Source organism: Dreissena polymorpha, chromosome 6 (assembly GCF_020536995.1).
Source record: "Dreissena polymorpha isolate Duluth1 chromosome 6, UMN_Dpol_1.0, whole genome shotgun sequence".
NCBI lineage: Eukaryota > Metazoa > Mollusca > Bivalvia > Myida > Dreissenidae > Dreissena > Dreissena polymorpha.
Window position 1 is genome coordinate 16,699,328 of NC_068360.1, and position 23,784 is coordinate 16,723,111.

General features: G+C 35.5%; 2 protein-coding genes across 11 annotated transcripts in view; one reads left to right on the forward strand and one right to left on the reverse strand.

Annotated features, from left to right (window-relative positions):
- Window positions 1-8,988, forward strand: part of LOC127833702 (centromere protein I-like) — a 107,607-nt gene extending 98,619 nt beyond the window's left edge. For 2 of the 4 annotated variants that reach the window (XM_052359119.1, XM_052359118.1), the window contains one exon: window positions 714-8,988. In XM_052359119.1, coding sequence (XP_052215079.1) covers window positions 714-878 — 165 coding nt within the window. In that variant the 3' untranslated portion in view covers window positions 879-8,988. The remainder of the gene's footprint in view (window positions 1-713) is intronic. The other 2 variants (XR_008027565.1, XR_008027566.1) reach the window with 2 other exon arrangements.
- Window positions 8,989-19,731: 10,743 nt separating this feature from the next.
- Window positions 19,732-23,784, reverse strand: part of LOC127834579 (filamin-B-like) — an 89,857-nt gene continuing 85,804 nt past the window's right edge. For all 7 annotated transcript variants that reach the window (XM_052360568.1, XM_052360565.1, XM_052360567.1 and 4 more), the window contains 2 exons: window positions 21,641-21,813; window positions 19,732-21,013 (listed from right to left, as the gene is read on the reverse strand). In XM_052360568.1, the coding sequence (XP_052216528.1) occupies window positions 20,858-21,013; window positions 21,641-21,813 (329 nt within the window). In that variant the 3' untranslated portion in view covers window positions 19,732-20,857. The remainder of the gene's footprint in view (window positions 21,014-21,640; window positions 21,814-23,784) is intronic.

Sequence of the window (23,784 nt, forward strand, 5' to 3'; positions counted from 1 at the left end):
TGTGGGGAGTATTCGTCACAGTCTGTGACAAAGCTCTAGTTGTACATGTAATAAGAAGTAATTCACAGAAATGAATGTACACAGGAATAATTTGCTTAGACTCAAAAAGTCAAAAGTGAAAACCGACACAAAAGCTGACTATGAGAGCTGTTAAAATTTTGTTGCTTCTTTTCTTCTTTGCTCATTATAAATTGACTCTTTAACCCTTACCCCATCAGAAGCATGGTGAAAACGGCTTTTGCAACCAGCATAAAACCAGAACAGCCTGTGAGTAACTTGTAGTAAGTTCAGGTTTTATGCTGTTTGCTGCTCATCAGTATCTTAAGGTTGGAAATGAATCCTTTAAAACTTGGTGCTAGTAAAGAAGATTTTAATTAGATTTTCTAAGGGACTACAAGCGCATCAAAGTGTGTTTACAAGGGATAAAGGGTTAAATGAAAAAAAGAAGAGTATGAAATTTCTTTCTATAAATGCTATGTTGAATTTTCATTTTACTCTTTCAGTGCTGGAACCAAATTTTGAAGGTCTTTGCAAACACGTTGGATCCAGATGAGACGCCACAGACAGTGGCGTCTCATCAGGATCCAAACTGTTTGCTATTCTGATAGTATTCTTTGAAAAAAAAATCGAAGAAAAAGCTAATTTTATAAATTTAGCAGACGACAAATTCCGAGCATGCAAAGCGTTTAAATAGTTTGTAATATGTATTTCAGAACCATAAGAAGGAGTTGTTAGCACATCTGTCGGATCACAACCTGGATGGACTGCAGCAGTTTGTGGCCACGTTTGTACGCGTGAAGACGTCGACCAGCGGAACACCTCACAGAACTGTGCTCAGTACCCTCTCACAGGGGAACAACTCTGCCTTTGGTTTTTGAGATATATAATGTGTTCTGGGGAGACTGGTTTTATTGCATGTGCGGAAAGTGTTATACAGTCTAATATGGGATGAAACTTTCCACTTTTAAGATTTGTATGCCCATGGATCGAATGATCAGGGGTATATAGTTTTTTGTCTCTCTGTCTGTCTGTCATTGTATGTGTGTGTCCCAAAACTTTAACCTTGGTCATAACTATTGCAATACTTGAAGATATCTACTTGATAATTGGCATGTATAGAGCTGCACATTTTGAGTGGTGAAAGATCAAGGGCATCCTTCAATGTCAAAGGTCAAATATATGGCTTCAAAGCGCAGTAGGGGGAATTGTGTATCACAAACACAGCTCTTGTTTTTATTTTTATTCAAAGAAGTCGTATCTGAAAGAAAATCCAGTCTAGGTCGAGAGTGTGTTGTATCTGAAAGAAATTCCAGTCTAGGTCGAGAGTGTGTTGTATCTGAAAGAAAATCCAGTCTAGGTCGAGAGTGTTGTCACAGGTTAATCAGGTGTGACACTTTATGCCCATGCATTAGGCCCAGTTTCGGCATAACGAGGCTCAGTTTAGAATATACACACAAAAGGGATAGATCTGCCTTTGGATTTTGAGGTCTAACGGACATATATAATATACCTCTTGTGCACAAGTGTATTGGAGACCCTGCCCAAAGTTTTTAACCCTTTCCCACTCACTGGCAGTTTGTTCAGGTTTTATGCTGTTTGCTGCTATTTAAGGGTTGGAAATAAAGCCGTTAAAACTTTAATCTAGTAAGTAACGTCTTTAATTAAATTTGATTTTCTAATGGACTGCAAACACGTTTAAATACATATCTAAGTGGTAAAGGGTGAAGTGGATTATGCCACTGACTGATGACACAAGTAAACTCTGCCCACTTTCATTATATAATGCACATTAATGGGAAGCATTCATCAGTTTTACTGATATTCTTGTTAAATTTGTGCTGTGCTTGACCTCAAAACAAGTAAAACTTTCTTGGTTTGAATTTGTATTTATTTACAAAATGTATTGTGGACGTAATTATTTATGATTTTATCGACAATTCTGTATGAGTCATGTTCTTTACACATTTTCCATACAAGGGTGTTTTTTTTTTCATTTGTATATTGTGCATAACTGTAAATCGCTATTAATGTATGCTCGACATTTTATGTCATTTATTTATTTTTATGTTAAAATTTTTGGTAAGTGGCAAAATAAAAAGAGTATAATGGTTGGTGAGTTTTGATAACATGTGCTATCACACTCTTCGAATATGGCGGGTTAAAGGTCTTGCCTTTTGTTAGCTCACCTGAGCGATAGCTCGGGGTGAGCTATTGTGATCACTCACCGTCTGGCGTCCGTCCGTCCATCCGTCTGTCTGTAAACAATTTGTAAACATCTTCTTCTACTAAACCATTGAGCCAATTTCAACTAAATTTCATGTGGAGCATCCCTAGGTCATGGGACAAAAGAATTGTTAAAAAAAATTTGATCACATAACCAAGATGGCCGCCATGACCATATATGGTAAAAACCTTAAAAAATCTTCTTGTCAGAAACCGCTCATCAGATTTTCCAAAAATTTCACAGGGATGACCTTTGAAGGCTCCCCTGAAAAAGTTGTTCAAAGAAATTTGATTCGTCAAAAAACATGGCCGCAGGAGCTCGTTGAACTTTGCATGTTTATTCGTTTTTGCCTATTTTGTGAAAACTTTCAAAAATCTTCCACATTTTTTGTCCGATCCTTTCCAAATTTGCACAGTGTCTTTTTATCAATGAGGACACAAACCATACAAAAAATGAGCATTATTGGTCCATGAAGTACAGAATTACCTCCCCTTGAATTGAGAAAATGGTGTTTATGCAATTAAGTCCAAATTTTTCATCCAATTCTTTCCAAACTTGCACAGTGTCTTCATATCAATGAAAACTCGAGCCCTGTCGAAAATGAGCAACATCGGACCAATTAGTCCAGAATTATCTCCTTGAGATGGCAGATTTAGAAATAATTATAGTGTACTCTTTTTTCCAATTAATAGTGCTATTAGAGTAAAGGATTTGCTGGCTACAGGCCAGGTTTCTCTGACACGATTCTCTTCTGATGGCTTTGCTGCAGACCACATAAACCCTTAACCCAGAACAGTTAATTCTTTCTGCAAATGTTTGTGACTGTGGAAATCATTGAAATAAAAGGAGAAATTGCTGAAATTAGCATTTTCTCCTTTCATCACAATGCTTCCTACCCTATTAAATCAGTTTCTTCTTATTGTAAATTCAATAGAGTTTTAGCAAATTTTTCATCCCCTACTTTTTAGCTTAATATGGTTTTTCAACCCCGGTGTTAAACTCAATTGGGTTATTTAGGGAATGACATATATAATATAATAAAAATCTACAAAGGTTACTTTATTATTTATACAAATGGAATTCAAAAAGGTATCTGTACATAACAACAAACAATTTCTGAATTTCTGATCAAAGTTCATTCATTTTTGCGTTTAATAAGACCGAGTTTGTGAAAATCGTTGCACAATTGATGAAGTTATTGCTGTTCAAAGCGATGCACCCCGTTATGGGGTTGTTTTGAGTTGAATACCTTGACAATGAAAGTAGATATCGGACGGGTCTAAGTATAATTACAATAATACCCAAAAGATTGATAATCCCTGGAAAGACTGCCTTCTTTTCTTCATAGGACGGCATATAAACTATCCGATACATTTTTGTACCGAAAATAACCAGTCTAAAAAATACGCCCGGTGTTCTTAAGAATTGCATTTCCTGACGCAAGGTTTTTTACGGGAATAACATTATTAAATTTGTATTTGCGTTTTTGTACCCTTTATTCTGAATTTAATAACGTTTTTATTAACCAGGTTTTCCGAAGGAAAAACTGGTTATTAGATTGGCGAATGTCGGCGGGCCGGTGGAACAAGCTTGTCCGCGCCATAACTTTGTCGTTCATTGTGAGGTTTGAAATCATTTGGCACATTTGTTCACCATCATTAGATGATGTGTAGCGCGAAACAATTACGTTGATATCTCCAAGGTCAAGGTCACACTGAGTTCAAAGGTCAAAAATGGCCATAAATGAGCTTGTCCGGGCCATAACTATGTCATTCATTGTGAGATTTTAAAATCATTTGGCGCACTTGTTCACCATCATTGGATGGTGTGTCACATGAAAGAATTACGTCAATATCTCCAAGGTCAAGGTCGCCACGACTTAAAATAGATTTTTTTGAAACAAAGGGGGTTTATTATAAACAATCCGTTCAGTTTTAGTTGTCTCCCTTTATCAGACTTTTTTTTCCAATTGAAAACCTGGTTTTGTGACAATTGTGTCCCTTGTTGGCTATTTTAATTGCGTATTAACGCAAATATGCTTGTTAATTATAGCCCTGCCTGCATGATTTGTACATCTACACTGTTTCCTGATAATAAAATGTCACACAAAGCTAAGTCATACCGAAAAAATAGCTTATGAAAAAAAACATTTCATCCTGCAAAATAAATAGATTTTCTTTTTAAATAAACTGCATTAGATAGAATTAATAAAAAGCAAACAAACAGTCACACACAGGCATCGGCGACCACATCATCAAATGACAGTGGTTTGAGCCCAGTTACTTTTTAGCTCACCTGTCACAAAGTGACATAGTGAGCTTATATGACAGTGTGATTTCGGGCGTCCGTTGTGCGTGCGTGTGTGTCCGTGAACATTTTTTTTGTGTAGACAGTAGAGGTCACAGTTTTCATCCAATCTTTATGAAATTTGGTCAGAATGTTTATCTTGATGAAATCTGGGTTGGGATTGTATTTGTGTCATCTGGGGTCAAAATCTAGATCACTAGGTCAAATAATAGAAAAACCTTGTGTAGACAATAGAGGTCACAGTTTTCATCCAATCTTTTTGAAATTTGGTCAGAATGTTTATCTTGATGAAATCTGGGTTGGGATTGTATTTAGGTCATCTGGGGTCAAAATCTAGGTCACTAGGTCAAATAAAAGAAAAACCTTGTGTAAACAATAGAGGTCACAGTTTTCATCAGATGTTTATGAAATTTGGTCAGAATGTTTATCTTAATAATATCTGATTTTGGATCGTATATGGGTCATCTGGGGTCCAAAATTAGGTCATCGGGCCATTTCTAGTAAAACCTTGTGTAGATGAAAGAGGTCTCAGTTTTCATCATGTCTTAATGAAATTTTGTCAGAATGTATTAATTAATGAAATCTGGCTTGGGATATGGGTCTGATAGAATTTAAGTTGATGTAGCAAGGTTAGTCAGGTGAGCGATTCAGGGCCTTCATGGCCCTCTTGTTGTTTTTTAGCAACAAATGGGGCTTAACTTGCATTTTATAATCTGTATCATCCAACTTCAAAAAGTATTATATATTAATCTGAAATAACCATGTTAGGATCTTCATATTTTTGCTTGTCTTAAAACTAAAACTGCATATTTTTTAGCAATGTTGTGAGAAAACTGGTGCATAAAGTGTTGTCTCTGATTAGCCTGTGCAGTGTACACAAGATTAGCCTGTGCAGTGTACACAGGATAATCAGGGACGACTAGCCTGTGCAGTCTACACAGGATAATCAGGGACGACTAGCCTGTGCAGTCTACACAGGATAATCAGGGACGACTAGCCTGTGCAGTCTACACAGGATAATCAGGGACGACTGGCCTGTGCAGTCTACACAGGATAATCCGGGACGACTAGCCTGTGCAGTATACACAGGATAACCAGGGACGACTAGCCTGTGCAGTCTACACAGGATAATCAGGGACGACACTTTCTGCCTTCATTGGATTTTTTTTATTTTGAAGAGACTTCCTTTTAAACAAAAGATTCCTTCAAAGCAGAAAGTTTCGTTCCTAATTGCGCATGCTAATCTGGAATGACAGCACGAACATGCATTAAGCCCAGTTTTCACAGAACCTGGCTCATATTATTTTAAGACTTTGTTAAGTGTACTTGCTATTAATGTCAGCCCCATGTATTACATTGTAAGAGCAGATTTGTCCTTTTACCTTTTGTGAAATCAGCCCCACCCACCCCCCACCCCCCCGAAGTTGTTTTTTGAAAAAAAAACATCAAGGTGTGTGAATATTTAATTTGCAAAATTGTGATATACTTTAGGAGTTTTGAATAATTTCACTGAACATACATGTATATATTATTTGAAGGCTTTTGATAGTGTACATGTACTAGTTAATGTCAGCCACATGTATTTCGAGCAGATTGCTCCCTTGACCTTTTGTGGGATCAACCCTATGACGTTGTTTGCTTCAAGAAAAAACAGGGAGGGTGAATCTAAGTTGTCAAAACTGTGACGTAGTTCAGGAGTTCTCGATAATTTTACTGTACATGTATGTAAAGATTGGGATAGAAAGAGAATCCTAGGTTATTTGCCTATGAATCAGTGATATAAGAGGGGAGGTTGGGTAATAAGGACTTGAGGACATGCTAATTTCTGCTTACGTTTGTACGCTTACGTCTGTGTACAGACGTAAGCAGAAATTAGCATGTCCTTGAGATTGGGATAGAAAGAGAATCCGAGGTTATTTGCCTATGAATCAGTGATATAAGAGGTGAGGTTAGGTAATAAGAACTCAGGGACATGCTAATTTCTGCTAACGTCTGTACACAGCATGGGATGGTCAGTACTGTTTGTCATAACCCTTTCCCACTTTGATACGCATGTGATGCATTTGTAGTACCTTATTAATTTAATTTAAATAAAGATCTTTCTTACTAGATTCAAGTTTTAACCCTTTACCACTTAGATACGTTTTTCAAAAGACAAATAGAAAGTAGAAAGTAACATTAAATTAAATACCTTTCTTTCTAAATTCAATTTTTAAAGGCTTTGATTCTAACCCTTCGTTACTGATGAGCACAAACAGCATTAAACCTGAACAGACTGCGAGTTACTTGCAGGCTTTTCTTGTTTTATGCTGGTTGCAAAAGCTATTTTCACTTTGCTTCTTATGGGGGGAATTAAGGGTTAAAGGTTCCATTTTCAACCCTTCGATACTGATGATCAGCAAACGGCATAAAACCTGAACATACTGCAAGTTACTCGCAGGCTGTTCTGGTTTTAGGATGGTTGCAAAAGCCATTTTCACTTTGCTTCTTATGGGGGAATTAAGGGTTAAAGGTTCCATTTCCAACCCTTAGATACTGATGATCAGCAAACAGCATAAAACCTGAACAGACTGCAAGTTGCTCGCAGGCTGTACTGGTTTTAGGATGGTTGCAAAAGCCATTTTCTCTTTGCTTCTTATGGGGGAATTAAGGGTTAAAGGTTCCATTTCCGACCCTTAGATACTGATGATCAGCAAACAGCATAAAACCTGAACGTACTGCAAGTTACTCGCAGGCTGTTCTGGTTTTAGGATGGTTGCAAAAGCCATTTTCACTTTGTTTCTTATAGGGGAAAGGGTTAATGTCTCACTTGGCCTATTAGAAGTCCCAATTCAAATGCTAGTATGATATTGTGCTCTTAACTGAAAAAGAGCATTGATCTACTCACAGTATGTTATAACAACGACACTTTATTTGAATGAGAATAATGTTAGAAATTATTGACGAACAAAAACATAAACAATCGCAACACTATTTAAAAAAGTAATTGGAACAAAAATGTATAATGCAATTGTATCAACTCAATATTTGAAATAGATATTGCTAATTGGAGATATCTAAATGTTTCTATTTCTTTTTCATTATTCAATATATTTTCAAAAACTTTCGTTTTCACATTACAACCAATCTAACTTTAAGAAATTTTACCAATTTCTGATCTTGTACTACACCTTTCATTTTACTCTGAATATTTGTTACAGGAAATAGGCCAGTCATATTTTCTTTTGATTTTGCAGCTTGATTGTTTTGTTAAATTCGTTAAAAACATATACTGCTTTAAGTAGTGCAATATAGTTATGTAAACAAGCTAATAATGTGTACCATATTTTTTTTATTTGCAGCATTTGTATACAGCCAAAATGTGTACATGTTTATTTTATTTTTCTCTGTGTTAAGTCCAACTTACTAATTTCCTGTGTATAAAGCCACAAATTATTCTGTATGACAATAGTCAAGTAAATTTATCAAAATAAATTCAATCATTTTAGTGACCTATGAATTAAGACTTTGAAAGAGAGAATAAAACAGTCAATTCCGAGTGTAAAAATGCGTTTGAAAACCCTTAAAGAAAAAGGCGAATCAAAATGAGAAATTTTGATAATTATGTACCTATAAATACAGGTTTGTTATTTCCAGAATAACATTTTTACTTTTTCAATATAATACAGGATAATCAGGTAATGGATAGCATCAGATATGTATGAACAACATCATGTGAAAAAATGGTCTTATGCCATATGTGGTCTGTGAAGCTTCAAACCAGTCTGCCCAGTCTTGTAAGGGGGCTACACTGTACCCTGTAAAGTCATTCAAGGTTTTGTGGCTTTCAGCGTACAGGGTAGTTCCTGGCCTGACTGGGCGGTGTTGAGGTATGCTCGCAGCATATGGAATTTGACCCATTTTTAGCTCTGCGTTTTCGGAGAAAACCCGAGGTATTGTCATAGCCTGCTCGTCGTGTCCTACGCCGTCAGCATTGTGCTAAAACCTTAACATTTTGTTAAGGTTTTTAACATTTGCTTTAAAATCAAATTGCTTCCATCTGCAACTTTGAAACTTCATATGTAGATGCACCTTGATGAGTTCTACACGCCACACCCATTTTACAGTCACTAGGTCAAAGCTCAAGGTCACTGTGACCTTTAAAAAAAATAATCTGACAAGCTTTCATTTATTCAAAACTGCACCCGTAGCCGAGCGTGGCACCTGTTATGCGGTGCTCTTGTTACATTACGCAGCTCATTTGTGTCCAGTGATTTATTATCTTTTCCTATGTAAACAGCATTGAAACTTTGTTGCTGGGAGCTGATGATTGTAATAGGGAAACTTTTAAAAATTTGGACTTCATATTTAAGGTGTTTATACACAGGTGCTGCTTCTGTTTGAGAAATTGCTGTACACATGCTTACATGCCATAACAGTTTGTTTTCGCTATTCGACAAATAAATACTAATAAGAAATTGTTGAAATCATTTGTTGTGTTTAAACTCACCGAGTAGTCATAATGGGTTTTCAGCATGCAAGTCTTTATACAATTACAAGTAAATAATATATAAATTGTACCATAAAACTCTTATTCATAAGCGGACAAATTTCATGAGACAAAAATATAAATTATACAATCCATAATTATTGAGGTAAGTTAATTAAGTGCTGCGACTGATCAGATTTCGAAGTATTTAAATATAGAATGTATCATACTCCTGTTATGCTCATCTCTTGCATGATTTGAATGGAGTGTTGAAAGGAGCATATTGATGGATTAACAAAAAATACAATAACCTTTCAAGAAGTAGAAATTGCTGAACATGGATGTCCCCCAAATGCATAGTGATTGTAAGTTATTTTGCACATTAATGGTAGCTGCGCTGATTATTGAAAAAATCTTTCACTTAGTGATGCAAGCATGAAATTTGGAATAAAACACCTTTAGGTACCCATTTCTTCAAAAAGCACGTTAGCCACTTGAACATTCAAAATGGCGGCATTTTTTCAAGATGGCCGCCAATACTCTGTTTTTAGCAAGAAGTACTAGTAGGGTCACTGTATGAAAAAAATACCTTCAACCACCAAAAAATTGCTACAAAGAGTATTTTAACTGATCCTGGTAGGGTAGAAGGTCCTATAAAACATATCAAAATTTACCACAATCGGACCTCCGGAAAGTTTTTTTTCAAGATGGCCGCCAATTACCTATTGATGATAATATCTATGTAACTATACAATCAAATTTGATGAATGTGTTGTCTATACCTAAGTTTCAAGGGGCAAAGAACACATAAAGATCATCAGACATTGTTTAAGCTTACAATAGTACACACAAATCCAACATGGCGTCCAAAATGGCCGCCAAGATGGCCACCAAAACCTATAAATGATCATGACTATGTAAATATCCACTCAGTTTTATTATTTTGGTCGCTATACATAGTTGTCAAGGGGCAAAATCACATTAAGATCATCATACATTGTTTAAGTTTATTATATTACACAAAAATCCAACATGGCGTCCACAATGGCCGCCAAGATGGACACCAAAACATATTAATGATCATAACTATGTAACTATCCACTCAAATTTGATGAATTTGGTGTCTATACCTAGGTTTCAAGGGGCAATTAACACATAAAGATCATCAGACATTGTTTAAGTTTTCAATAGTACACACAAATCCAACATGGCGTCTAAAATGGCCGCCAAGATAGCTGCAAAACCCTATTAATGATCATAACTATGTAAATATACACTCAAATTTGATTATTTTGGTGGCCATATAAAGGTTTCAAGGGGCAAAGAACATATTAAGATCATCAGACATAGTTTAAGTTTGTTATATTACACACAAATCCAACATGGCGTCCAAAATGGCCTCCAAGATGGCCACCAAAATCTTTTAATGATCATAACTTTGTTACTTTCCACTCACAATTGATGATTTTGGTGTCTATACCGAGGTTTCGAGGGGCAAAGAACACATAACGATTGTCAGACATAGTTTAAGTGTATTATGTTACACAGAAATCTCACAAAGAGTCAAACGACACAATAGGAAGGACCACAAGTCCATTACTTTTGACGTTATGCTTGTTATGTGAAACGCCATAGTTTGGACCTGTCGTGATTTTTGGATCTTGACAAGAGGACCGATATTTTTCAGCTTCAGGCAACATTGAATTTGCAGGGAATGATGCGTATCTTGCACTAGAAAATACAGTACCCTGGACTGTAATTGTCATTCAAATTCTTGCATATGATTAATATGTACAATGGGGACAAAGCGTGCATTCTGTCAACATCAGCCTTAGTTTGCAACCTTGCCACAACCTTCACACCATTGTAACGTTTGACGAACGCTTGTATTGGAAGGCTTCCGAAATCATCACTGATGCGCCACAAAGTAGTTTAAAGTGTTGATAAGAATTTGGGATGTTTCATAAACGTATGAACTTGCGGGGGGGGGGGGGGGGGGGGGTTAATGATGCTATGTGTAAGGACGTGATTTCACATGCCCATGTGCATGAACATATAAGTTTTTTCATTTTATTATTGTTTTTTTTCTCTAATTCAATAAGCTTAGGAATGTTTGTTCGTTAAGTACGGCAATAATTTCATGATGATTCCCGAAAGTAGGTATGAGCACATAGTCATAAGAGCACTTGAATACGTGAGTTCGCCCATGAACACATGGTAAGGTTAACTAAATCTCCGCGATATGAGATAATATGTGTTTGAAACAGCAAACAATATCCAACAAACGAATGAATTATCAAACATAGTGTGTGCACTGATGTGGCTCTGTAATTTCTGTTGGAAAACTTTATTAAATATTCAAAATGAGAAAGCACGCATAAGAGCGAGTTTCACAATGTCGTACAGCTATTATGCGCTTTATATACCATAGTCGCTACAACGTTTACAAATGGCAGGTTCAAAATAATTCGTTTTCTTTACATTCATGATCGCTTTGAAAGTTAATTATACACGTTTTAATTCGCAATTTATTTACTGAATCACGACAAATGTCAGATAAAATACAGAAAATGCATAGTTTTTTTATTGATCTATAAACATATAATGGATTGAATATAACTGATTTAAAATTAACGTTTTCAAACTATTATTAAATCTTTTTCCCAGTATATATCAGAGTTTATTTACAGGTCCTACCGGCCTCTTCACGAGGTCTTTGAGGTCCGACCTGGGTCAAAATCTTTTTCCCAGAATAGGCTGTCCTATTTATATCTCAGTCGGACTAGCTCTGCCTTTTACATAGGTCGCCATTGTGAAGATTTTTTTCATGGTATGATAACATAGACGAGCTGCTCTGCAGCATCGTCAAAAAGGGCGCAAATATCGCACAAACTTTGGCTAAACTTCAAGGTCAAAACTGATACTCGTATAAGTAGTAAACTACAATACGCAGAAAATCTCTGAAGTGATCACCTTATCTACGAGATACATATTCCAAAGCATTTATGAATAATCCCAAAATATTTTTTTTTTGTTTCGGGATGTCTTTCAGCGAAATTCTTCAGTTTTGATGTGGTCTATGAACATCGATTGTTCAACTAAAGCGGAAATCTAGACGATTATTTACAAAATTATGATATTATTGTGCATATGAAGCCATATGTGCTGGTTTACATTAAACCCAACCGTGATACGTGCAGTCACTGCCTTTTTTTGATTGTCACGCAATATGTAACTGCTAAATATGACAAAATCACTTAAAACTGTTCGATTTCTTAAACAAATATATACAAATTATGATATTTGGAATATATGCTCAAAGAACCTTCATTAAAATATCAGTGGCTTTAAATTGTCAAACAATATGGCATAGCTAAAATAATTCATGTTCATGCCACATTTAGTTTCATTACTTATATCCTTATGCATTATTGATATATATATATATATATTGGAACCTATTTGTCTATACATATAAATAAAAAACATGTATATAAATCAACCCTTTCTTCCTCAATCAAATCAAAACCTATGTCATGACTGTAACTGAACGTTTTTTTAAGATAAGTGGTACAGAAAATACACGTCGAATATGTTTTAAAAGATATTTCTTCTTATATTTGATCGTGAATGTTACCCGCTTCCCAGTTTGGCTGAATGGATCAAGTTCCATACGGGTACTATTTCCCCGTACCCCGATTTTTTTTTCGTACCCTACATTTTTCGTACCCAAATTTTCTTCGTACCGAAATTTTTGCTCGTACCCAATTTTTTTTTCGTACCCATCTTTTTTCCTACCCAAATTTGTTTTCGTTACCAAATCTTTTTTCGTACCCAATTTATTTTTTTTGCATAATTTTTGTACCCAAAATTCTCGTACCCATTTTTTTCTTACCCAAAAGTTTCGTACCCACATACACAATTGTGGTGATGTAGATAAACTTATAACGTTGCTTTTATATAGATCCTCTTCAAAAGCATCGTCACACCAGTACTGTCAGTACTTTGATTACCCCGGTACTATTCTTCGTAAAAATACATTATCATTTGTCTACTACTAAAGAGAAAGTTGCGAGTTGTTTAATGATCGAGAGAACGAACGAAAAAACGAATTAACGCACGATCAAACAAACGAATGTAACATTTGACATGAACGTGGATCAATTCAAAAATGGAAGTTATAAGGAACAGATAATCAAACGTTTATGGTGTGTAAAAAATGGCCTAAACTTTCAGAAAAGGTCGTACAACCGAACGCATCACACTACTGAAGCCAAACAAATTAGCACGGTATGAGTAAACAAGGCCAATAACATTTGCAGCGCTAATATGCCATCAAGGTCCGCGGTTGTTCTAGAAACGGAAACAGATGTATTGGAAAATATACGTCGTCTTGTTGCTGTGGCGCTGCTCGTTGCTTGAAAAGTTAGAGATTATCATCAGCAAGAAATCAAGCCTCGGCATGTGGTTTTGGAGACTGTCATATAAGGAATCAAGTTGACAATCATGAACGTCGCGACGAGATTAAAATGAAATATATATCATGTTCACCTCTCCTTTAATACTTATACGACCGATAATTGTTTAAATCGAGTAATCGAGGTGTGGGCAATGTAGCGAAATAGTCATAAACAATTATAATATTTGAGACCGGTGTTTTGACACCAATCTTCTAAACGCTTTTTAATGATAACGCGCGTTCTTTTAGATACAAATTACCGTTGTGACTCAAGGATAATATAAAAAAGAGTGACATGTTTAAAAGACGCAAGTTGTAAATTTACGGATGGTTTCGAGTTTTGCAGAAACCATCTAAGGAATATATATGTAGCCTGTTCTGGACCCTCCGAGATACTTGATGGTCCCCTCGTTCAAAAATAGTATTTCCTACAAAACCCGAAGCCTGTCCTAAATTAAAAAGCAATTAACAGCAATTATTCTCTTAAGAATACTTATTACACGGCAAGATAGAAAGAGGAACAATCAAGACAACATATTGTTGTTGATCATCCGCCAATATTGACATACATTCTGTACTATAATAATATCGAGCAAAGAAGCTCAGACGAACGTTTTATCACATTGTTGTATTTGCAACAAATTTCTAGTAGTACCGTCAGCTCTTTACACTTAGGATCAATTTGTAATAACGATCAGTAGTTTCAAGTGATGGTTGTTCGGAAAGGCTTATTCAACCATGGAGTTCATATTAGTTTTGTGTAAATCTGCCTTTAAGGTGAAGATTAATGCGTGTTTTTCCGACCTGCTGTCATTTATGTCAGTGTTTGATCCATCATAAAATATCATATGTAAGTCACTAACCATTTCTCCTAACAGGTACAGTAAACAGGGGTGCATTAAGGGTTATGGCACTGATACTTTTACTTTCCCAATTTTAATAACAACATAGCAGAATATTTTTTCATGCAAAGCAAAAACATGAGTACAAAAATTGGACCAAAACTTTGTATCTAAAATGTTTCATGCAGACAATTATTGTACGGAGACGTAAGCTACATTAATCCTTCATATTGAAAATTGTGTTGGTAGTGTTTCGTGTGCCAGCATTTTGAGATACCTTTGAAATTTTATGTTTTGCTTCTCTTAAAATAAATACAACATTTGCCCATTTAACGCCTTTCATGTTTACTCCAGAAAAATAACAATCAATACTGCAAAGGCAAAGCAAACAGTTTTGTTTTTTTTATTATCAAATACATTCAGTGCGAGGCAACGAAACATTCACTCACAATATCAAGCATACGAAAAAAACAACAACATGAAAACAAAATAACACAGTTGAGGCACAAATAAATTGTCAAATTAACAAAATAATACATGCAAAATAATACATGGTAGTATATATATATAGAGAGAGACTTTGATATATATATATATATGTAATGAAATGTGGACCTAAACATCTTTCACTGGGTAGTACATGACAGTAGCGTTGTTGCCATTACACGCAATGAACTTCATTTGCTTGATTAATAATTGACCAGGAGGTTTGCAGTTTGCATTCAGCGCTGTATTGTCGTGTCTCTTGTTCTTTTCCTTAACACTGTTTCGTTAAAACTGACCCTGAACTTACGTCCGAACGCGTAATATATAACAAAGTTAATCGCTGGTGACAGGTAAAATATTAACTGCGAAATGGCCTGTAAAACAGATTTCGTTTTGGAAAGCTGGGTTCCAACCATCGCATGCATGTGTATTAATCGAATACGCGAGGCATGTGCAGGAAGGTTTAAAAGAATAAATGTCAGAGTCACTACAAATACCATGAGTGTCGCCTGTCTCAGAAGATCGTCGCTTGTCGTTGAAGATGCACTGCGTTTTCGGCGACGCTCGCGTGATTTGATGAACGATATGACTGAAGCAATTAAAGTCAATATCATTATTGTAGAAGGTACGAACATTGTCAATGCGGAATCCACGTGCGCCATTGCCTTTATAAGGCCATGATAGTTTTCCATTGGTATGCAGTCCTTTCCCACGGTCCAAAACGGGTAAGAGTAAAAGCATCCTATCGCTATGGTCATGCAGGCAGTTATAACTTTTGCATTTCTTCTCTTGCATATCTTTTTCGTATAGAACGTAGTGTATAGCCGGAGGCAGTTTTCCGATGCGAACAAGGTAACAAGCCATACTGATAGGCATGCAAAGACATAAGTCAAGGAAACGAAAATTTGACAAGCGCGATACATTTCGTTGAGATGGAAGTCGAACACTGAAGACGCCCAGTGGATTAGAAGCACGGTAAGGAATCCTATGTCCGATAAGCTCCGACACAACAAAAGGAAACTCGAAGAATACTTATTGAGCGGCTTTGTAGAAAATATAGCGCATGAAAATGCGTTCCCGATAATGCCGAAAACCGCTATTACAGGAACCGAAAATAATTCTACTCTAGCCAAAGTTTCGTCGAACTGTGGAATGTTCGTAAAGTTTTGCGGAAGCGTCTCGTTTTCTAGCGTTGTTATATTGGTCTGCATTTTATCCATCGTGCCTGCACAAAATATGAGAAAATAACATAAGCATATGATATACTCATTTAACAGTGTGCATGACGTTGACGCCGACGAAATTTAATAAAGTTACCCCAGGCGGTTTTTTTTACGAAATGAAATTATCGCTCAACTATTTCACTACGTTAAACTAGTGTGTGGCCACGATTGCGCTTCTGTACGTCAGGCCTCCGTCGTTTGAATGTACAATTTAATAGTGTGTTTAAAAAAAATTATAGAAAAAACGCTTGCGAAAATCATTTCCATAAACAAGAAGTACACATGTTTTTGATAAACAATTTGATAAGTAACACAAACCTTAAATTGTGTGCAGAAAGTTATTCATAATTTAATTTAAAACTCATCATTTTTATGTCATGAAATAATACAACTATATCGTTCGCTTACTAATTGTAATTAAGCAAATTAACATATATTGTATGTTCATATGCTTGGTATAATTTTTTATATGCATCAGATTTCCAAATAGTTGTAATATTATTATATTAATTTTAATATACTGACAAGTAATGTTATACAAAAATATTTACCTTTTCACCGAAATTTCCGAATGAAACTGCAACAGCTAATGATTTTCGTTTTACAGGACAGTCTATTTATGCCCTTTTCAAGATAGATCATTTTATGCAGCACCTTTTCTTAAAACCAAGGCAAACGATTGGCTAAGTAAGTCTTGAGATTTGCCATGTGGGGAGTTGATAATATATTTGTTTCTCCGAGTTAGCCAATCGTAAAGGTACCTGGTAGTCAATCGCCGAGCTGTATGGTTAGCAACATCTTCAGGCACCAGATATAATGTATTTCATAGTATGTATTATATCGAAATATAGAATCGGATGTTGTGTGGCTAACAATAATTGTATAGGGCTTCGAAGTTCAGTCTCATAGTGTTGTCATCGGCGATTTAAACATGTGTCAGTATGTTTATGTTTTAGAACATGTTAATCATTAACGTTGAATAATTTCTTGATTAAGTCTGTAAATATTTCGTTATCAGACACTTGACAGATACCGGTCACAGATTTAATAGTTTCTTAAATAATATATCTTTTTGATGACATCTTTAATAACATCAGGTCTTTATGTCTACTTTATGTAATGGACAACATTTAAGACACATGTATTACAATAAACACTCATCCGTATTGTCTTCCCGCGTCATTTATATGAACATTAGATTAAACAGTCAATTATGTGTCATAAACGACTACATTAAACCCTTTCTGTATCTGCATGGCACCGTATATTGCACTTTTACTGTATCAAACGGACACCATCCTGTGGTCATTCTTGTTTTTCGTTTGAGAAAATACACATAATAAACGCTTTATATCTGGTTCGTCTTTAAATATGAATGCGATTTAAAACTAGACACAAAAGCACCAGAAGAAAAATATGTATAACGATTGAGACCCTCAAATGGACGCAAATTCGTTAACAAGATCCAAACTGACCTAGAACCTTTGGGTGAATGTCTGTAAAACACAGATGTTTGAAAATTCTGCTTTCGTTAAAAAAGGGCATTGTCAGGAAGATGAGCAACAAAACAAACAGATGCACACGTACACATGCTCTAATAAAAATTGATTGTTATATTGGAATTGATAGATTGACCTAAATGTTTACTTCTGAGGGGGATAGCAAAAAGGACATAAGTTTGCTACAAAGTTATCAAACCATTCACTTACCCAAACTGCGACTGTGTACTTCTACGTATAACTGTTTTAGAAGTATTTATATTTAAAAATTTAATTTGAATATTTATTTTGGTCCCATCCCTAATAATAAGGCATGTGTGGACTCACACGATGTGCACTCCCGTAGTAAATTTTTTATCTACTTACACTAATGTGTGGTTTGACAATGATAACACACATTTCATGCGGTGAATATGCGACTTACAAGTGATAAAAACCCACAATAGTGTTCAACGTTTTACAAATTGAGAACTGTGAATATAAACAAGCTTAACCTTCTACTATTTTGTTGTTAGCACCCGTAAATACAAACGATCGCCGCTATCTGTTGAGAACAAAAGAACGTTTCCGAGAAATATCAAATTTACCCCGCTGTAGAAGCATGCACTATGAGTGCTTAATATAAAAGCATTGAATACAAAATATATCATGTTAGTAAGGATGACTGAATCCCTTAATAGGTAGACTTTTAATCCAAGGGTCAGAAGTTCAACCCATGGGATGTTTACTTTTTCTTTCTTTATCTTTTTTGTTATTAGTTTCATACCAAAACTCTTTAGTTCCGATGTTTAAATTTATACATTTTAAGCATTTAATAACACACTTCAAAACATGTCAAAATCTGTGAAAAGGTCCCTTTAAGCACTGATAACAGAGTTGTAGTGTTGAAAGGAGCATATTGATGGATTTTGCAGTATTGTATTAACACAAAATACAATAACCTTTCAATAAGTAGAAATTGCTGAACATGGATGTCCCCCAAATGCATAGTGATTGTAAGTTATTTTGCACATTAATGGGGCCCTTTCACGTTTTGGTAAATTGACAAAAATTAAAAAAAAAATTGTTTCAGATTCGCAAATTTTCGTTGTAGTTATATTTGTGAGGAAACTAATACTTAACATTTACCATGCTCTAAAATATCCATTATATGCATCTTTGACCATTTAAAAACCTGAAAATTATAAAGCGTTGCAATGCGAAACGATTGAATAATTTGGAGAGTTCTGTTGTTTTCGTTATATTTTGTGATACTACAAGGGTTGCTTATGTAAAGTATAAAATACATCAATCATTCTATGAACACGGATGGCCCAGTGGTCTAAGCAATAGACTTTTACTGCAGGGGTCAGTGGTTCGAGCCCAGTTGAGGGGTACTTTTTTTTCTTTCTTTAATTTTATTCTTGTTTACTTGACTTTTTAGATCCAATGTTTACATCAATATAAAGCATTTAATAACAAACTTTAATACAAGCCAAAATCTGTAAAAAGGTTTCTTTAAGTCTATAACTCATGCAACCCCTGGGGCGTGGCCATTTTGGACCCAAAGGACACTAGACTATATAACGCACCAAATATACTTCTGACCCTCTGGTTTCAGAAATGTTTCAGGTTTTCTTATGTGTAATTCATTTCTAGTCTGGTGACTAACATATGCAATGAAAAGAAAGATTTGAACTACTTTGAAAGAGTCACTCGAGGATCATTTCTTTGAAGTTTTGTTGATATCTGTCCTGCAGTTCAGAAATCATTAGAAGAAAAAGTTAACTCACAGACCTCCAGCACTCATGGACAGATAACATAGTATCTTAAAAGCTCCACATGCTTCTTACAATGTAGGTGAACTTCAAAACTTCTAAATGGATTAAAGTAACCGATCAACAAATTATCCATTGCTCAGTCCACTTGTTCTTCTGACATATATTGCTCAATCTGTAACACAGTATCTGATTTGCAGCTCAGTTAACCCTTTGCATGCTGGGAAATTTGTCGTCTGATAAAAAATGTCGTCTGCAGAATTTCTAAAATTAGCATTTTCTTTGATTTTTTTCCAAAGAATACTATCAGAATAGCAAACAGCAGCAATGGCCTTCAAAATTCGGTTCCAGCACTGAAAGAGTCAATTTGAATATCGGCTGATGCATGATCAGTAGTAGAAAGGCCATAACATGAGTCACTACACTGGTAATGTTTATTGACGTGTGTACGCAAATAGGACAGAGCTACAAAAACGAATTTTATTGTGTAACTTTATTTACAAGTAAATATAATAAAGAGTATTTTCTATTGTATATTACATGTATATTATATAAAAACTACAAAGTTTTGCTTAGTTCTGCAATGGGTAAATCACATAACAAAAATAACATTTTTATAAACAATCCCACTACACAAAAACGTTTAACAATGTCAATAAAGAAATATAAACAAAATTCTTAACGAGAACTATGCATCAAACATATTTTCATTAAAAAAAAGATATAATATATTTGTACAGCTGTATTGTAATATTAATACTATAAGAAATCTACTCTTAATTCATTACACAACAATATTTTGACTAATAAAGTTTATATGATACTCTACCACAAACGCAGATAAATGCGCAGATGTAAGTAATCTGAATAACGTGAGTAAATTGATGCAAAATACTTTTAAACTCTAAAAGTGTATAAACATAATATCAGCGAATAAACTATGGAATGTGTTTGATAATCATATACATTATTAAACATGTACATACATTATTAAGCAAATAGTGAATTATTAAGCAAAACAACCATTCTGTTGCCTGTATGTTGCATAAACAATGACGATGGTAAAGTAAAATTAAACAAACACATATAATACATGTATACTTTAAACAAACTATGGTAACTTTCAACATACACGATGAATTGTCAACACTTTAAGACCGATCAGCATCTGATATTTCTGATTGTAAACATCTAATATCGCACATTACATTATGTTTCATTTATATTTAATTTATGTTTGACCAAATAAATATTACATGTATGGCAAAATTTCAAATTGTATGGTCACATCCATTATACATTATTATTAAATATGCATTTCTGAAATTGTGTTCTATTGTCAATCATTTTCTGACTTATTCATTTGTACTTGGTGTGGTATACTAATATGTAAATTTTGGCATCTTTTGATGTGTTTATTCCAGTCGGAAGTTATATACATGTATTCTCCCTTCACATTCCAGTTTTTAGCAATAATGCTCCATTTTCTCTCCACTGTACCGGTGTTCCACATTAAACATAAACAGTCCAGTTTTGACACAAGTTTTTCTTCCATTTTTCCATCCATATTCCCCGTTTCCACATTTCCCTGTCTACTGCCCAGGATACACCTGTCCCCTCCACTGTCCGTACTGGGTCCTGGGTGCAGGGAGGCTCCCTCCTTGGTGTACCATGCGGGTGGCAGGCCGGTTACCATAGCTACTCTGGCTTCGCGGTGTACCAATCGAGTATGAGTTCTCATTCAGCACCTGAACAGTGGCACAAAAAAACTATTTTAGCAAATAGCCATGACGAAATATTGAAACAATATTAGCAATCCAGATGGGTGAAATATTGAAATGATATTAGCAAATCAAATGGGTGAAATGTTGAAATCAAGTTTGTGAAACATTCAAAACTTGTTTTCAAAACTGAAATAAACTCAAACGTTTTCACCAGTTATTATAGGGGAAAATTTTTTTTTAAAATACTGAAATCAGAACCAGCAGGAATTTCAATGTTTAGGACGTAATTTAAGGTTCAAGTTTAATCAGCCATTTTTTAAAGTTCAAATATAGATAGAACAAGAGATGTGTTTGTCAGAAACACAATGCCCCCTACTGCGCCGCTTTGATACATGTTTTTTCACCTTTGACCTTGAAAGATGATCTTTCACCACTCAAAATGTGCAGTTCCATGAGATACACATGCATGCCAAATATCAAGTTGCTATGTGAAGGGACAAAGAAGTTATGAGCATTTTTTGAAACCTAAACGCGAAACCTAAACGCAAAGTGTGACAGACGGACGAACGGTCCGATCATTATATGCCCTCCTTCGGGCGCAAAAAAATCAAGGGACAAATACAAAATCAGGTACAGAATACAATTGTTTACCTGTTCTAACTCTTCTGTGGTATCAAGGATGTGCACATTGAATGGTGACCCAGGCACGTCCACATTGGACCAGCGCACCTGGATGATGTACAGCCCACACTCCGTGGGGTCAAAACGGCACACAATCGTACGGTCACGCTGACTGTCACGGTACATCTCCACCTGGAACGCCCCTGGAAATCATAGGAATATATGAGCTGTGTTCTAGGAAAACTAGGCTTAATGCATTTGGTTAAGTTTTGTACAAGATAAGCCTGTGCAGTCCACACAAGCTAATAAGGGACAACAATCAGCCTGAAATGGAGTATTGTTGAGAAGAGCATTTCTTTAACCCTTTGCATGCTGGGAAATTTGTCGTCTGCTAAAATGTCGTCTGCTGAATTTCTTAAATTAGCATTTTCTTCGATTTTTTTTCAAAGAATACTATCAGAATAGCAAACAGTTTGGGTCCAGATGAGACCCCACGTTTTGTGGCGTCTCATCTGGATCCAAACTGTTTGCAAAGGCCTTCACATCTCGGTTCCCGCACTGTAAGGGTTAAACCAAAAAAAATCCATAAGAGCGGAAAGTGTCATTCCTGATTAGCCTGAGTGAACTGCACTAATCTGGCACGACACCTTACACACATGAATTAACCCTTTGCATGCTGGGAAAGTTATCGTCTGCTTAAATGTCGTCTGCTGAATTTCAACAATTAGCATTTCTTCGGAAAAAAAATCAAAAAATACTATCAGAATAGCAAACAGTTTGGATCCAGATGAGACGCCACGTTCGCTTGTGTCTCATCTGGATCCAAACTGTTTGCAAAGGCCTTCAAAATTCGGTTCCCGCACTGAAAGAGTTAACCACAGTTTATTTGGTGATGAGGAAGTAAGCATTCAAAACGTCTGTAAAGTTTCACAAAGTACTCGAGGGTTGAAAAATTATGTGTTATTTATAAAAACCAACAACAAATCTTTCTACCTTTTTAATTGGAAGTTTTACCTTGTGATGAAAGATCATGTCTTCATTTTTTATATCATTTTACTGTATTTAAAATAGTTAAAAAAATGTTCAACAAAAATATGATTGAAATAAACTTTAAAAATGGTATTTTCTCTAGTTTGTAAACAAGAATATCAAGGTCAGGTAAAATCTGGTGAGATCGAGTAACTTTCAAATGTAACCTGACCTCATGTCCTATAACATTTTTTTCTTTGTCATTGGTTGAGATAGAGGCAGGTAATGCTACGTTTGACTCCAAATTAAAGCAATTCTTGAATATTCCACTTTAAAAAATATTCTTCATTCGTAGACCTAAGTCTTACAATGGGTCGGTGAATACAGGCTGAGGACTTGAATACAGGCTGAGGACTTGAATACAGGCTGAGGACTTGAATACAGGCTGAGGACTTGAATACAGGCTGAGGACTTGAATACAGGCTGAGGACTTGAATACAGGCTGAGGACTTGAATACAGGCTGAGGACTTGAATACAGGCTGAGGACTTGAATACAGGCTGAGGACTTGAATACAGGCTGAGGACTTGAATACAGGCTGAGGACTTGAATACAGGCTGAGGACTTGAATACAGGCTGAGGACTTGAATACAGGCTGAGGACTTGAATACAGGCTGAGGACTTGAATACAGGCTGAGGACTTGAATACAGGCTGAGGACTTGAATACAGGCTGAGGACTTGAATACAGGCTGAGGACTTGAATACAGGCTGAGGACTTTAAAGTGGCCTTTTCACGTTTTGGTAAATTGACAAAATAAAAAACAGTTGTTTAAGATTCGCAAATTTTAGTTATGCTATTTGTGAGGAAACAGTAATACTGGACATTAATCATGCTCTAAAATTGCCATTAAATGCATCTTTTGAAGTTTTAAAAACCTGAAAATTATAAAGCGTTGCAATGCGATACAATGGAATAATTTGGAGAGTTCTGTTGTTGTCGTTATATGTTCTGAAAGTTTGAGGATTGCTTATATAAAGTATAAAATACATCGGCTATTGTATGAGCACAGATAGCCAAGTGGTCTAAGTGGTACACTTTTACTCCAGGACTCCAGGGGTCAGTGGTTCAAGCCCTGTTGAAAGTTACTTTTTTTTCGTTTTTTAATTTAATTCTGAATTTTTTAATGGAGCTTTTAAGATCCAAT